The following is a 15,975-nucleotide window of genomic DNA, read 5'->3' as shown; positions in this document are numbered from 1 at the left end:
GGTGCTTTTCCGCTAAAAAATGTGCAATATAAAATATAGAATTCTTATTAATAAATAACAGAGAATCAGAAGTATCCTTTTTTTTGCCATCTGGCTCCGGCTTTTCTCCGCAAGCTAGATATACACCCCAAGTATCCTTAATAGACACCGCGCCAATAAATGACTGTTACTCATAGTATTCACCTAGAAAGGATGATGTACTTTGCCCCGAAATGAACACTTCGCCATTAAATGGGTGAGGAGTATCCTTTTTGTATCACTTGCCTCTGGATTTTCGCCGCTTTTCTCTCTTCATTTTCTTCTGGGCCAGTCAGGTCTCATCATCCGCTCGACTTTGTTTTGCTTGCGCTTTTTTCTCAGCTTTTGGCTTGATTTCCTTTTTGTCGCTACAGCCAGAGTCCTTTTGCTCCGCGCTTGCCTTTTACTAGCCCAGACTGCGCCCACATAGACGTGTACATATATGTGTTTTTCCAGCTGCCAGAAAGGCTGCGCTTGGCTTCTTCGCAGCCAGTGTTTTGTTTTTGGCTTCGTCAGCCAACTTTAGCTATTGACAGACCTTGCCACCTCGCGTCGTCCATGTCCTTGCTGGAAAACACATTTCGCTTTCAGCGCTCATTTTGCAGCAGGTCGGGAATGTGATGTAAAAAATATACACAAAATTTTCAAGATATCTTCTGTGGCCTACACTGCGTGCCCAAAAGCCATAATTATCACGCGTTCACATGGCGTATACGCGATTTTGCTGTTTCGCGTTTAAACTCTTAACCGAAATTTATGTTTTCGCTGTTGCTAATTGTACATTTTGTTGCTCTTGCTGTTTATAATGTAAAATTTATTGTGTTTGTGCATGTTTATTATCGCCTCGCCGTTACGCGCCCTCATATGGATTTGTAACACGCCCCCTCACACCCTCTTTAAACATCACTGTGCATTTATGTTTTACAGCGTCTGCAAAAAATATTATCAAAAGTAATAAATGAATAACAAAATACAAAACAAACGCCATCAATAATTCATGGAGAAAAAAAACAACACAAACAGAAATAACCAAAAATAAAAGCTTGCGGCGCGTCGTTCTTTAAATATTTTATAAATTAATTCTGCAAACAGCGTAAGCGAAATTAAAAAATACAACAAAAACATCAGGAATTAATGTAGTGCCTAATGCAATGTGTAATAAAACCGTGTAGACCAGGAGGTGCGCCAGATCATTAAATACCAGCAAACACTGTTAGGTGAAAAAAAAATTATGAAATACAAATTTATATTTATTATTGAATAAATATGCAGAGTAAATATCACATATGCTAACCGTGAAAACAAATTGAATTATACAGCAAATTAAACAACAAATACTTTGCGTCGTGTTTTCGAATGTTTGGCTATTACAGCGCTTACAGCTTAATTGGGCGTTACAAAGTGGTAAGTAAAAAAATAAACACTTTTGATAAACAATTATTTTTGAAAGTATGAATTATTAAAATGATTTAAGTCAATAGTTTCATTGAATAAGAAGATGCTTTACATATTCAAATTGTAATATTTTGATATACTTTTCTCTTTTACTTTTCTACCCCACATTAATCAAACGACTTTCTCAGAAAATTTGCACAGTATTTCTGTAGTTTATTTCAACGCCCAAGAGACTTAATATTAATCTTTCATGCAGCGATCTTTTAATGTACTCTGATTATTATCAAGACATATCAAAAATTGTAATTAAGATACCATTGCATTTTCCTTGGTAAATACATCAACATTTTTTCTAATTTAAACACACGTACACAACGTCGTTCATGGCTTTATCAGCCAACTTTGCTGATGCAAAGATATCTGTCGACCCTCATCCATCAACAAAAACCCGACCACAAATGTCACATGCAAATTCGGTTCGCCTTGTAACGGAAGTGCAAGCAAAAAATAGCGAAAGATTTTTATACATAACTTTTTATGCTACTCATTGTTGGGGGGCACAGAAACTTCAACCTCCTTCCACCCGTTTGAGGTGCTTGCTGCACTTTTGCGGCGAGGTGAGCTGAACAGTTGTGTGCACGTTTTTGCATTTGCACCACTTTATTTCAATTTTATTCGCCATTTTCTTCGTTTGCGTGGGACATTTCCTGGGGACGAGACGCAGCAGTGACTTTTGCTCGGCAGCTGACTCGACTCCACTTTCCGTTTTCCCCGGCCTGCCCTCCTCCTCATTACCCTCTTTACATTTCTAATTACACGCTCATTTTAAACTTGAAACATTTGCAAACGGATGCCTGGGTCTGGAGGAGTCTGCGATTTTCAGTAACAATTTTCCATTTCCCATGCCATGAGGATGCAAAAATGTTGGGTCACAAACGTAATAGACCAGATTTTCCTGTGACTGCTAAAGAAACCTAGCTGGCCAACCACAAATGTCTGGCATCTAGGGCTTGATTTGGAGACAAGGCTTGCATCTGACATTTTTCCTTAATTTTGGTGCTTGAAAACATTTTCCTACAATGTTCTCAATATATTTCACTATTTTCAAGTTCTTTTTAAGACCAATTGATATTACTAGTAGTGTTTAATGTAAAATGTTCGCTAAGGGAATAGTAATTTTTAATTGCCGTTTTTATAGCTAGAACACAAAAAGTAGACACAGTAATTTGCGACCCCTAGACATACCAAACGCGTTTTCGTTTTGTTAAGTTACTAAAAAATTAAAACAATGCTGCATGTCCATTTTGCATGTGAGGAAACATTTGGCGCGCAAGTAAATGTGCATGTGGGTGAGATGGTTTTTGCCGTTTCTAGACTGCTCTTTGTTTGAGTTGTGTTTTAATTTCCATATTACGTGCTGGCCAGAGATTTATCAATGCGATTTATATAAGCCATAATTTCTCCATTTCACCCAGAAGTAAGCTAGTAAATTACTGCAATCGCTTGCAACATCAATAGGAAAATTTAAGCGAGGTAACCATATTGTGTAAAGATTTCACCTTTTTTCATTTTTTTTATCACGATTTGAACTCTATTATTTTATTAATAAAATAAAATAGACCGCCGATCCGATTAACACAATTAGAAAATACTGTTTTATTCTGAGATGCCATTTCAGTATTAATTCATTAATTTATTGGCATTTCATACTCAAATTTACAAACCAAATCTAAAACCTATTTAATCATCTTCGGAATTCCCACATCATTTTCTATTGTTCATAACTCTGTTAGAAAAAATAACGATTTCCCCAGACTTTCCGTCTTCATAGTGTAGGAATTTTGTGATTTCTGTGTGAAAGGAACCGGCGTTCAGCTTACGTTGGCATTTGACCTTTTCAACCTAACACACTAAAGCGCTCAAAGAAAATGTTATTAACATGTTTATAACGATCGTTGTCCTCCGTTGACAACTTATGCAATGGAAGATTTCAAATAGTAGCTTATGAATAGTTAAATAAAGATTATGAAATCTATTGGTACGCTTTTAAAATGTAATTGAAATATTTCTCATACGCAGCGTGTGCCCATTTATTGAAACTGGAAAGAATGCCAAGTTGGTTCATACCCAGTTGGCCCAATAAGGCCAATTCAATGACATAAATCTTAAGGCAATAGAGCAGAGAATGTCGCAGCATGAGACTATTATATTTTGCATACTGAGCTGGTAAAGCAAATCTCGTAAATGTACTAATATAAAATTGATATTAATGCGCTGTCGCCTTAGGCGAAATTACCTTTAAGAATAATTGTATCAACAAGCAAGGGGGTACGAAGTTTAATAAGAAAGTATGAACTTTATAATTGAGAAAACTATTTAAGCCATTAAAGCTTTCTTTATCTAACCTTTATTTCAACTTTTTCCTTTCTATGGTTCTTCTTTTGCGTCTTTAAATTTAGCAATTGCCGCACTTGTAGGAAAGTTTCAATTATAAGCCAGTGTGCCAAAAATTGTTCCTCTAACTCTAATTAATTTATAGCGCTTCACAACTCGTAGCTTAAATGGTGCAGTTGATAAATTGCCGGGATAAAATTATAAAAAAAGCTGATGTGGAAATAAAATATGCATAATACCTATTGTACAACTCATTTCTATTTAGTGATATCTTTTCTCAGTTACTACTTTATATGTTAATCTGCGTAAAGCGGCACTAAAAAAACACCAAAGTGCAGGTAAAACTGAAAATACCTTTAAAGAAAACAAACTTCAGCGGCGCTATCAGCTGCAGATTTCGCTGTTGGTATTGCCAATTTAAGCGAAAATTAAATTGGAATTTGCAATGAATATTTGAACAAAAGTACACAGACCAGAGTGCGGTAAGCGAGCAGTGGTAATGGGATCGAAGCGAGAGGATGGGCATAGGCTGCATGAAATGAACACAAGTGTTGAGCAAAGTGAATGCGTAATGCGTTTTTGCACCCGGAACAGGACGGGACCACCAAAAAAAAGTCGGACGCTGTCAGTCACCCAGGTCCGTAATTTGCAGCCCGGGTATTCCGCTGAGTTGTTTCCTCGGGTATATGTGGTTTTTCTTTGATATCCTAACAAAAAGGATGAACTCATCAGAAAAGGATTTGTAGCTCTTCAGAAATAATGATTTCGCATGCTTTCATTTACATATAAGCAAAAATATTTTTACTCTTTTTAAGGGGTCTTATTGTAGAAGTTCCCAGATGTTTTGGTCCTAAAGAATGAAGTTCTGCTCATAAAGAACATATGGAAAAAAACCTTGGGCGCCAAATCTTTTGTATACATGTTAAGATAAAGGCCTTATCTATAATATTTACCGTCTCAGAATTTGTATTTAAGCCATAATATACGTCACAAAGCTTATATTATTCTGTAGACTATGTGAATAACTTTTGAAATGAGTTTCCAATAGAGGTCTTCAAACTCAGGAAGTTGCTTTCTGATTGAGTGAAGCTTGTTTAATAGGTCTCGGCAAATGTGCACGCCTGCCCAGAACAAATCCATTCCTTGATGTTGACCCCTTTAGATCGAACGGCAGTTGCAATGGATTTGATTTTTCCATACTTTGCCGTCGAGCGTGACATCCACGTAGCCCTTCACGCTTCCCCCGCTTCCGCCCTTCTGTCACATGTGAAATTGGGCGGCTGACTTGTTTGCCTGTGTTTTTTTTCTTTCTTGCCACCACCTCCCGTTTTTCCATTGCTCATGTTAGAGTAGGTAATTTTTTAATGCATTTAAACGGCTGTCAAGTGGCCCACACACGCCACTTCGCTTCTGAAACCGCTCCACATTGCCTCCGTGCCCCATCCTTTGCCCTTTGTTAGCAGTTTTGCAAAGTGACGCGGCGCGAGCAGTTGCCCAAAAATATGCAAAAACCCGCGAGCACTTACGACAAGCTCGTTGCGAAGCCAGGAGGACTATATCAGGTTGCGGCCCTCAACAGCAAAGCAAAATTTAGACATTCAGCCTACAGTTTGGTGTTCAGTTTTCATTCACCGAAAAGTGAAACCAAATAAAAAAAGTCTTTTTTCAGGGCAATAGCGCACAGCCGATGGGTAGTTAGTTGTTTGATGAAATTCGTTCATAGTCCTTATAGATTAGGAGAAATATAGCTACAAGGCTATGTTTAGTTGTATCAGAAACAACAAGTCAGTTGCAGGATTGTTATGTTTGCAAAAATCAATAAGTTAATTGGAAATGGATCGTCATTGATAATACACATGTTCCTTGGCAGAACATCTAGGATTCGTTGTAAAACGTGATTTTATTTCCCTTTGTTTTGAGCACTCACAACGTTGGCTTGCCTGTCGGAGAGCAGAGTCAAGTAGAGGACATACAAAATTGAAATAAAGTACAAACATGTTGCCAACTTTTTGCACAGCAGCAACAACAACAATAACCACTGTCTGTCATTCAGTCTGTCGGTCTGTGGAATGGTTTAGGCCCATAACAACAACAACAACAGCGACGGGGAGAGAGGCAGGAAAAAGTTTTAACTGATTACGTTTGCTGTTGATAATGTTGAGTGACATTTGGTTTGCGTATTAACTTAAGTGAGCGACAGCAGCTGTCTGTCCCCCGCCAACTGAACGCATATGTGGAGTGTCCTGGATCCACCCACGGATTCACCCCTTTTGGGAGCTCTCCGGATTGCCAGGAGGTTTGTATTTCAATTAAAAAATTAATTTTTTAATGTGACCCGCTGATGGGAGCTCCGCATCCCGCTGAATGGCAAATGCTTTTAGAAATTAATGTGAACGAAAGAAAGCCAACAATCGAGTTGGGATGAAATAAATGTTGACATAATAAATTGTAAAAGTTATTTTTTTATATCTATCAGCAGCCATACCATATGACCAGGATTCAATAAAATCGGTATGTTTTGGGCACCAGACCTACCCTCCACCTGGCTCAAGTAATTGTATACATGGGCGCTGGAATCGCTCAGGCTGTATTTTTGTCGCATTGCCAAATTCAAATATCTTTTAAGTCCTTTTGCCAAGCCAATAAACCAGCACTTAACCGCAATTACCCCCCGTTTTTCGGCAAACAAGAGGGTCGGGCAAAGAGCAGCGTTTTTTATGCCACTCTTGTACTCGCAACCTCTTCTTTATCCTTTCTCCCAGCCACCCCAAAACCCCCCTGAATGTGCACTGCAATCAGTCTTCATTTACACTTTGCACCTGGGGCGCTTGGCTTGCCGTTAGTCTCTCAACTCAGCTCTCGGCTCCCAGGGCCCACTACGTAGTACCCACTACCAACTACTCACTACCCACTACCAACTACCTACTACCCAACCCCCAGTTCACAGTTCAGAGTTCCCAGTTCAGTTCGGCAACACGAAAAGAGTGTTTTGGGGCAGGAGGAGGATGGGCGCTTCTGATGGGTCGGAGGTAAACCTAAACCGGGCACCCAACAACTTTAAACTCGCATGCAAGCTCGAAGGCCAGAGACACAGCGTAGTATGAGTTACACGGAAAAGAGTTGAGTTGAAAAACGGTGGCAAAAACAAAAATCTCTGCTCCCCCAGAAATCTGTTACAAGCTGTTACATACATGTTTATGGGGAGTATAAGTGGACGTGGCAGGATGGACTGACTGCTGCACATGCCATTACAATTTCGGGCGATGATTAACAGTTGGGGAGTGATTTTTGATATTACTCGTATAAGGCTAACAAGTTGGGCAAGGGGTAGCTTAACCGTCTATCAACACGGTTTGTTGGATTGCTTACTGGTTTTTATTATAAAACTGTGTACTTTGTTTTGTTGTATTTGGCCGTGCTGTTGTTACAAAGTTGCCCTTTCATGTAACGAACAACAACCGACCACCTCACGCCGAATACAAGTCAGATGTTAAGGGTGAGGCAACCATTCTGATAATAGGTGTAGTCGTATTTCCGTTTCCCCGTTTTCCGCCATTACCCCCCTACCAACCCGTCCATCCATCCATATATTGTAGTTCCACTCTGAGTGAGTGAGTTTCATGTTTGGTTTGCCGCTTTTGCATTTGCTGTTGTTGTTTTCGAAGCCATTGTATTCACTTGACTTTTATTTCATCATTACAATTGTTGCTGTGGCATTGTTATTGTTAACATTCAGCCCCAGACTTTGCCCAGACCCTTTTCACCTTTTCACCTTTTCACCTCTTCACCTCTTTACCTTTTCACCGTTTCACCGACAACCGTACTCATTTAAATTGTCTTTCAAATACCCCATGTACACGTGCAGATTGAGGAAAACGAGGTGGCGAAGGTACATGTTAAGGCCAAAATTACATTGTTAATTACATTTGCAATTCTTTGTGGTTTTGCATATGAGTTATAGTCATTCCGTTTCCATTTCCACACTGGTCAAAGATTCTTGCGGTTAAGGTGTCTAAAAGAAGGGGAAAGAAGGCAATATATCAATGACATTCTTTATATTGATATTTCAGAGGGTAGTGTTTGAGCCGAGATCATATTGAAAGAGAATTCTATACTGTGGAATACCATGTCTGTTGGTGACATATTCACCCTTTGTTTCGTTACTGCAATATGTCAAACCATTGGACTTGACTTCCCTTTTGCTCTGGTATCTAGTAGATCAACAACATTTTAGCTTCGGAATTCTGGTCCAGTGTTGTCCAAACGGGGAAACCACAAGTTAGTTACATCTCCATCTAACTGGTACCGTGTATGTATGTGGGTGTCGTTTAAATATTCATGTACGCCATCATCATCTTCCCTTTGGCGTTGACTGTCTGGGATTCGTCTGCTTTTCGGTTGAAGCGTAAATGACCAAAAGGTCATTTGGCCATAATGTCTGCCCTGCCAAGAAAGCAAATTACAGCATGATTAATTATTAATTATTTTTGGGACTGTCTTGAACAGACCTGAGTGACTTTGCTGCCCTAACACAGTTAATTCACTTGTCTAGGATTGGGTTAGAAGATATTTTCTTGAATATTACCTTATCGAATTTGTATGTTCTTCATCGGCGATGTGAATTTTGAAAAAAGTATGATCCATTTTAACTTATCTTCACCAAGTCTATAATAATTAAACGCCAAAGCAGGTTTTTACGCCTTTTCCCTCTTATGAGTGTATAAATGCTTAAGAATACATCGCATTGCTGGTGATTCAGGTGATTTGAAATCTTAAAAACAGCTTTATCAAATTAATAAATATTTCAATGAGAATCTGAAATCGATCCACTCAGATGAATTATTGCAAGTATTTCTCCTTTTAAACTACAACAGATGCCTTGAATGTGTTGTCATTAAAGCTTTTGCTATCTTTGCCACATCTAAGCTCAAAACAAAGTATTTACTCCCACAAACGAACCATTATCTCACACTTCATACTCACATAAATGGCAAGATTAGATGCCATTTCGTTTGCTTTGTGGCTAGCCAAGTTGTTAATGTGCATCATCATATTCTTGAAATGAAATTAGGTGGCAAGGATAATGGCCAAACAAAGACGCAATTAAGGTTCATTGCCGCTCGAGTAGAAACATTAAACAACTCGAATTCTATTCCAACTTGTTAAATATCTAAATGGAATGACAATAGTCCTTCTCGTGATACAGGACACTCCTACTTTCTGCAGTCTCCCCTTCTAGTAGCCTAACCCCGTTTTTCTAAGCCGTACTTAATTAAGTTTTAATTTTCATCCCACATGAACTCAATTAACGTTTTTTAAAAAGTACTCTTATGTGGTGCCCGTCATCTTGGGCATTTCACCAAAACTAATTGCAGTCATGTTTAGGTTTTATATAGAAGCGCTTTAGAGTTAAATGCCTTTCCGCTTTTCTAATTAAGAGGAAGCTCGCCGACAAAAAAACACATTCACCTACACAGCTAAGCAGTGTAGTGTTTGTATATTTTAGCAGCTAGGGTACCTGGGAAAGCGAAATGAATTTAATTTAAATTCATATAACCTCGTATTTCCGAAAACAACAGCTAAATAAGCATATGCCAGACAATTCTGTTGGGGCAGCAGTCAAATCTAGAACGGGGAACTCAGTTGAGTAGCGGCGACACTACGAAATTTTTAATTACTCGTACTCAACTTTCAAAAACTGAACTGTGAGGGCTCGAGCAGGACGAGAGCTCATTTTGAAAATTTTCATAATTACTCGCCGCCCGACGACGACTTGTTAAGTCAAACAGAGAAAGGGAAAATCGGGTGAAAGGCGGGCAGAAGAGCCACGGAGAAAGTCAGTCGAGTTTCGTGGACGATTGCGGACGAGGTCCTGGTGGCAGGATAGCAATGGGTGCGGGTACATGGGATGCTGATTCAGAGCAGCACTCACATGAACGGCGACCAGGACTAAACGAACTTGTACACAGGAGCCCCAAGCCCCGACTCAGCCACACACACTCATACCTTCACTTAGAATGAATTAATGTGTGTATGTGTGTGGCTCCGCTTGAGCACCTGCACCCGATGCGGTAGCTGTGTGGGTGATGGGTTGCATGTATCCTACCCCACATAAAAGGGGGTTCCGGAGAGGCCATGCACTTGAAACTAAAGGCTAAGTAGGCGCATTCACACAAACATTCCGGCACGAATGCAACTCGGTCTATCTACAGGACAGTTGTGTGGGTGAGTGCGAGGATGTGTGGGTGTTTTCGCGTGGGTCCTGTGCCACACACAAACACTCACACTCACAAGCAAAAGTTGAGTATCCGGCTCGATGGGTCCTCTTCAACCTGGCATTGGGCTGGTTATGTAATTAAATTTATTTAATTTGACTTATTATGCTCATACATGTACACACGCAGATATGCACGGCACAGTTGTTACAAACTAATTAGAAGTGAGCAATATAAAGTAGGAAGTCTGTTTTTTTATATAAAAAATGCTCCAACAAAATGTTAACCAATATTTTTCCCGTGTATGCTTTGTTTATCCGTTTACTGGACTTTTAAAACTTTTTCCCAAAATTCAGGTGAACAACAATTTTAAAGAAGATGCGTCCAGCGTGCTACACGTAATTAACTTCTCCACGGTTTAAGCACTTAATATTCAGTATGATTATTTCTCATTTAAGTAGTTCCCAGGGCACTGAATTAGAGCATTTTTTTCCAGAGTGCATGCACGTATGTATTTAGATTCTCATCTACTTAGCCATATCTCTTCGCTTTCCGTGTGAAAGAGTGTCCTCGCTTAAGCTCATAAGCCTGACAAACAGTCTCACACAGGGACAAAAAGGCAAGATGAGGGTTTAGTGAAATTAATGGAATGAAAGCCAAGCAAAAAGTGACCAGCAGGCACATTAGAGAATGGTATACTCAAACAAACAAATTATTAAAATTGCTCTATCTCAGATCTCTCAATTATTACCTTAGCTTATACAAAAACTTGATGTGTTAATTTGCCTCGGCTGGTATTTTTCGACTTTACTCTCTCTTAACCGAACCAATACCATGTAAATGAGGTAAAGCTAAAAGCATGCAAATTGTTTACATGAAAATTCCATTATGTTTGCCGAATTTCAGCGGGTGGGAAATGAGAAGATATATGCGGGCTAAACGGAAAGCCAAAACAATGGAATTTGCTCGCCATGCTAATGGGTTACGACTAAAGCCAGACTAAAAGTAATGAAAACTTCCCGTAACATAATTAAACAGCGAGGAAATCAAACACATATTCAACTGCAGCTAAGAGGAATCACATTTGGTATCATCATAACCAACATCATCGCCATCACTAGGGTTTTTTAAATCGAGTGTCTACTGCAGCGAATGTTCCACCAACTAGACTTATATCCCAGCATATATACTAATAAACCAATTGCTTAGGCTTCTGCATGAGTAAAGTGAATGGGGCATGAAAAAGGAGGTGCAAACTGGTAAATGCAAATCTAAATCCTACACACCAAGGTTTGTGTTTCGTACGATGAGGCAAACAAGCATTTACAATTTGCTTCGTTCTAACCGAACCGAAAGATACCCTGTTTAGATAAGCTGATCTAACTTAGCTTAGTCCAATATACCTTTTTAAAGTTCACACTGAAGGTTTATAAAAACAGAAAGCTGAGGCAGGAAACTCAGCAAGTCAGGAAGTCTGTCGACGTGAACGTCGTCATCGTCATCGTCATCATCAACCTCACCCTCCGCCAGTAGACGTCCTTATAGTCCTTGCTACCCGACTCCCCTCTTTGTTTTTGCTACAATGTTCCGGACTATTTTGGTTGAATGGTCAGAAAAGTTGCAGACAACACAAACACAGCCTGGCCAACAGAAGGAAGGAGCGAGAGGAACTGTGGGCAAAAGAAGCTAGCTGGAAAGCTCATTGTTTTTTGGTTGAGGACAAAAAAGGAGCAGCTCCACACTGGCCCACGTGTGTGCTGTCCTGTTGTTAGGGGCAGGAATAGCAATAACGAGCAGAAAATTAGCAAGAAAATAAAATCGATATTTACTTGGAGTGCGTTTAGGTCGCTCATTAAAGATTTACCAGACGCATTTAAGGGAAAGCCGATACTAACGACACCTTTTTGAGGTAGCTGATAATTTGGTCAAAAAGGATGGGAACGGTTACTTAAACATTTCAGTGTACTGCTCATTATGCTATGATAAATTTGATATCTATGAGTATTTTTTTTAATGTTGCGAGTTAAAAGAAACTCGAATATTTAGCTTTATTTATTTATATAGACGAATATGTGAGTCAGAGGCACAAATGTTGCTAGTTTCTTATGGGTAGCATTCCGAATTGCCCTTTATTTATTTAAAAATTGCTTGTGCATTGTTTTTCAATTCCAGCTTGGAATTTCCAAGTCATTTGGACCCTCGCAATTGCTCCCTTCCATTTCCATTAGCTTCCGTTGCGGAAGCGGAAATGCCACACAGTTGCGCAGTCAAACTTACTGAGAGTCTAACTAAAAATCAAAGGGTGAAAACTCCTACTCTTATGTTGGCGAACTTCAAATTTGTACATATATGGAAAACAATTGTTGTTGGCGGGCTTATAAGAGCCATTTTTGCAATGACACAGAACTAATGATACCCTGACTTTACAACTATAAAATTAACATTACTTTATATTGAAGCACTAAGTTAAAATATAACTTTTATAAAAATAGCGATATTTTAATAATATAAAGCTCTGCATTATAGGCTAATTTGTTAAATAGAAATTAAATAAGTAAATTATATAAATTGCCAAAATAATTTCAAACTTTTTAAACAGTAACCCTAATCGTCTTTATTTCATTCCAGGTCTTGGCACATTTTAAATTCAGTAAAATTGTGTAAAAGTCAGTAACGAAAGTGTGATATTACGAAAGCGGAAAATATCAGTAACTCTTAAAACTACAAGATAAAAATATATTTATTTGTGAAACGGAAAACAAAAAAAACAAAGCACAAAATTATTGATCATGTTGGCCTTTCATAACGAACATATTGCCAGTAAGTATTACCCAGTACAAGCCATTAAAACTTGCATCTCCTTTAATGAATTCGTATTTTTACATTATAAATCGGCCATGTTTCCATACCTTTAAAGTAGCGCAGCACTTAATCGTTATTACACATATCCTTGAAGATTAAAATATCAGGAGGTTACCTCGGATAACCTTAATAACGTTAACCCTATTATTCAATTTAGTTAGATACCCCAAAATCCATCCGCAAAATCAATTTGCATTTGCAAATTTGGCAAGAGAGCTGTAATTGCTACAATGCGCTCTCTGCGCCCAAGAATTGGGTGGCAAGGGACTTAACTACTTGTGAGCCTCAAGCTAATCAATTATTAAGCGAGCTCCATTTAACATTTAAAGGTTGCCCACTTACCTCCGGCAGGCATAGACTGGGAAAAACCCATTAGGTATAACAATTTCCTGTGTGATGGAAATGGAAGGCAACGAAGAATAACAGCAACTCGAGGCTGCACTTAAGATGTTTCACCGAAGCACCGAGCAGGACTGCTCCTTTGTGTTAGCCGAGTGGTGAGACAGTTAAAACGGCCTGTTACATCGGATCTGCTCTCAATAAACAATAAAAGCACAGCCACGGCTGGCGTTCAACATCTGAAGCCTGCGGCATTATATTTAGGTTTAAGCACATAATAACTTAATACCATAAAAAGGATCAGAAAGAACACAAGCCACGGGCTTCCTCTTCAAGAGCTGGCATCAATTATTTACCTAGCCGCCTGTGCCATACATATTTGAAAATTAAAGCTCTCCCTCGTTGGCTCCGTTTTTGGCGTACAAGTGGTATATAATTCAGTGGCGGCTAATAAGCCTGCAATTTGCCTAACAACAGACACACGACTATTACAGCACTTGCTAAACTTTGCTCACGAAAATATAGAAACTTTTTCGACCCAGCAAAGGAAACAATTTATTGCTCAAAGATACCAGATATTACCATTACTGCTTTTCAGTATTCTCTCTTTCTGTCCTCTAAAATAGTCTGTGAAAATCTGTAAAAATTGAAGTTTTGTTAAAAAGTTTGTTCTGAAATTGCTTCTTAGTATTTGTACTAATTTATATGGATATTTTGCAGTTTAAGTGTTAAATTAACACTGTTAAGAACATTATTTCTGCCAAACTATGCGAAAAAGCATACTTTTTTAGTATTCGTGAAAAAGCCCAGAAGCTCAGTTTTAATAGAAAATTTCAAGTTCTGTTTTTTGATAACTTTGCATTTAGTTTTTAATAATTAGGTAAGCATGTTAAACTCCACAAAATGCCTATGAAATAAATATACAAAATATTTCTAGTTTGTTCACCCAGACATTCAATTTTTTCCTTGTTTTAACGGTCTGCGTTGATTAAACATGCCACAAACATAAATTTGGCCTCGCCAAGAACCACTAATAAATGGTATGGGCCAACTTACGCTACCTTTACCGACTGCGGTCAGTGGGTTGGCAAAAATGATTCATTAGCATTCAGCTTGAAAGTTGATTTGCCGCAAAAGAGATACCAAACCGCACTTTCCTCTTGAAAGTGAAAAGTTTTAAAAGCCTACAGCAACTTATAATATTGCTTTGGAGGCACATTACGAGCGCCCCATGATCAACATTTTGCCATGGAAGTGGTTAATGTGGGTTAATAAATTTAGCGAGTTGTGTGGCAACGTCCGAGTGGAGGAGTTTCAGATTTGTTTGGGAGTAAGTATAGGCAGCAATAAGGTTCAATTAAAATTAATTAGTTTTAAGACATTTAATGAATGCAAACTCAGTAATATGCTGACTTAATTATTCGACTAAGCTCGAAGTGGTTTATACAGTGCTGAAAACATTTGAATATAACTATAGATGGCTATCTTAAAAGCTAACAATAAATAATATTGCTAAGAAAGTAATAAAAAGCTTTTCAACACGGATAAATTTAAAACTCTATATTTTTATAGTTTATTTTGTATGGTACTTGAAAATTTTTTTGTCCCTTTCCTATATCGATGCACACAACTGTACGTGCATGTATATATGAGAGTGATTTTTAATTAATAAACTCATTAGGCACTGGGTCTGGTCACCGTTTTTGCCGCCACACTATGTGAATTGCTCATTTTAATTACTGGCAGCTGTTATCCCCCACAGCACTTTCAGCTCCCCCATTGCCCCATTTCGTCCTTTGGGGGGACTGCACATAATTTCCTGGCATTTCAACAATGTGCCGACAATTTTTATGTTGTTAGACGGCGCTGACGTCGACAGTTGGCAGGTTGTTCGGTTGTTGCTCTTGCACTTGTCCCTTCGGTTGTTGTAGCTGGTCGCTTGTCGTTCAACTTTTGACGTGTTGCATGCTGTGGCCTTTTGAGTTGCCCAGACAAAAGGCCACGGGTAAGGACTGGTGGACAGGGCTAAAGGACTACTCCGAGCCTAAACGTGCCCGCGTTTTGGGCTAAAGGCTAAATATAATTGTTGCTGTTGCACAGGTTACACGGATATAAAAGGTGAACCTTAAAAAACAATGTGAAATTCTAGAAAAAGAACGATGTGTTATGCATTTTGTATCATTTCTAACTATTATGTATGGGACACTTTTAAAAACTAACGCTTTCGACGAAAAAATTCACCACTGCTGGAGAAAAATTTGTTGCTCTTTCTATAAGCATGGCATAGATCAATTTATAAAATTTCATATGAGTTTTTCACAAATTTACCTAGCACCATTAAGTTTCTGTCTCGATGCCTACTGCAATGGTATACATTTCTTAGAACCCAAGGAAAACCACCATGTCTAGGCAATTTTTTTGGAGTGTACCTGGAGCAGGAACAGACAGTCAATGGGGGAAGCAGGGTGCTCTGGGTATGACCACATGTCAGGGGCTGGCTTCGTGCTGGCGGAATATGTGTTGCTAAATCGGTTTAGGCTGACACGAGCCTGTCGCCGCGCCGGTGGAAAACGGGGCGGCAGTTGAGCAGTTAATGAGGAGCAGAGACAGGATCCCCCTGCCATTCTCCAAGCAACACCTAGCGGGCCACCACAACCAAACAATGGGAAGGCGAAAAGCGGTGGGGAAAATTACACGGATTTATGAAAATGGCCACAAAACTGTGCTAAACACGTTGACGCTTTGCGCACGC

At 39.0% G+C, this 15,975-nt stretch overlaps 1 protein-coding gene across 1 annotated transcript in view; it reads left to right on the top strand.

Annotated features, from left to right (window-relative positions):
* The first annotated feature begins 1,030 nt into the window (after positions 1-1,030).
* LOC6737975 (CUGBP Elav-like family member 4) overlaps positions 1,031-15,975 on the top strand; it is a 263,089-nt gene continuing 248,144 nt past the window's right edge. Inside the window, exons 1-2 of the mRNA XM_016169627.3 lie at positions 1,031-1,422; positions 12,651-12,842. Coding sequence (XP_016031748.1) covers positions 12,812-12,842 — 31 coding nt within the window. The 5' untranslated portion in view covers positions 1,031-1,422; positions 12,651-12,811. The remainder of the gene's footprint in view (positions 1,423-12,650; positions 12,843-15,975) is intronic.

Source organism: Drosophila simulans, chromosome 3L (genome assembly GCF_016746395.2).
Source record: "Drosophila simulans strain w501 chromosome 3L, Prin_Dsim_3.1, whole genome shotgun sequence".
NCBI classification, from domain to species: Eukaryota; Metazoa; Arthropoda; class Insecta; order Diptera; family Drosophilidae; genus Drosophila; species Drosophila simulans.
The sequence above is the reverse complement of the archived record's forward strand: the minus strand, read 5'-3'. Positions and strand labels throughout refer to the sequence as shown.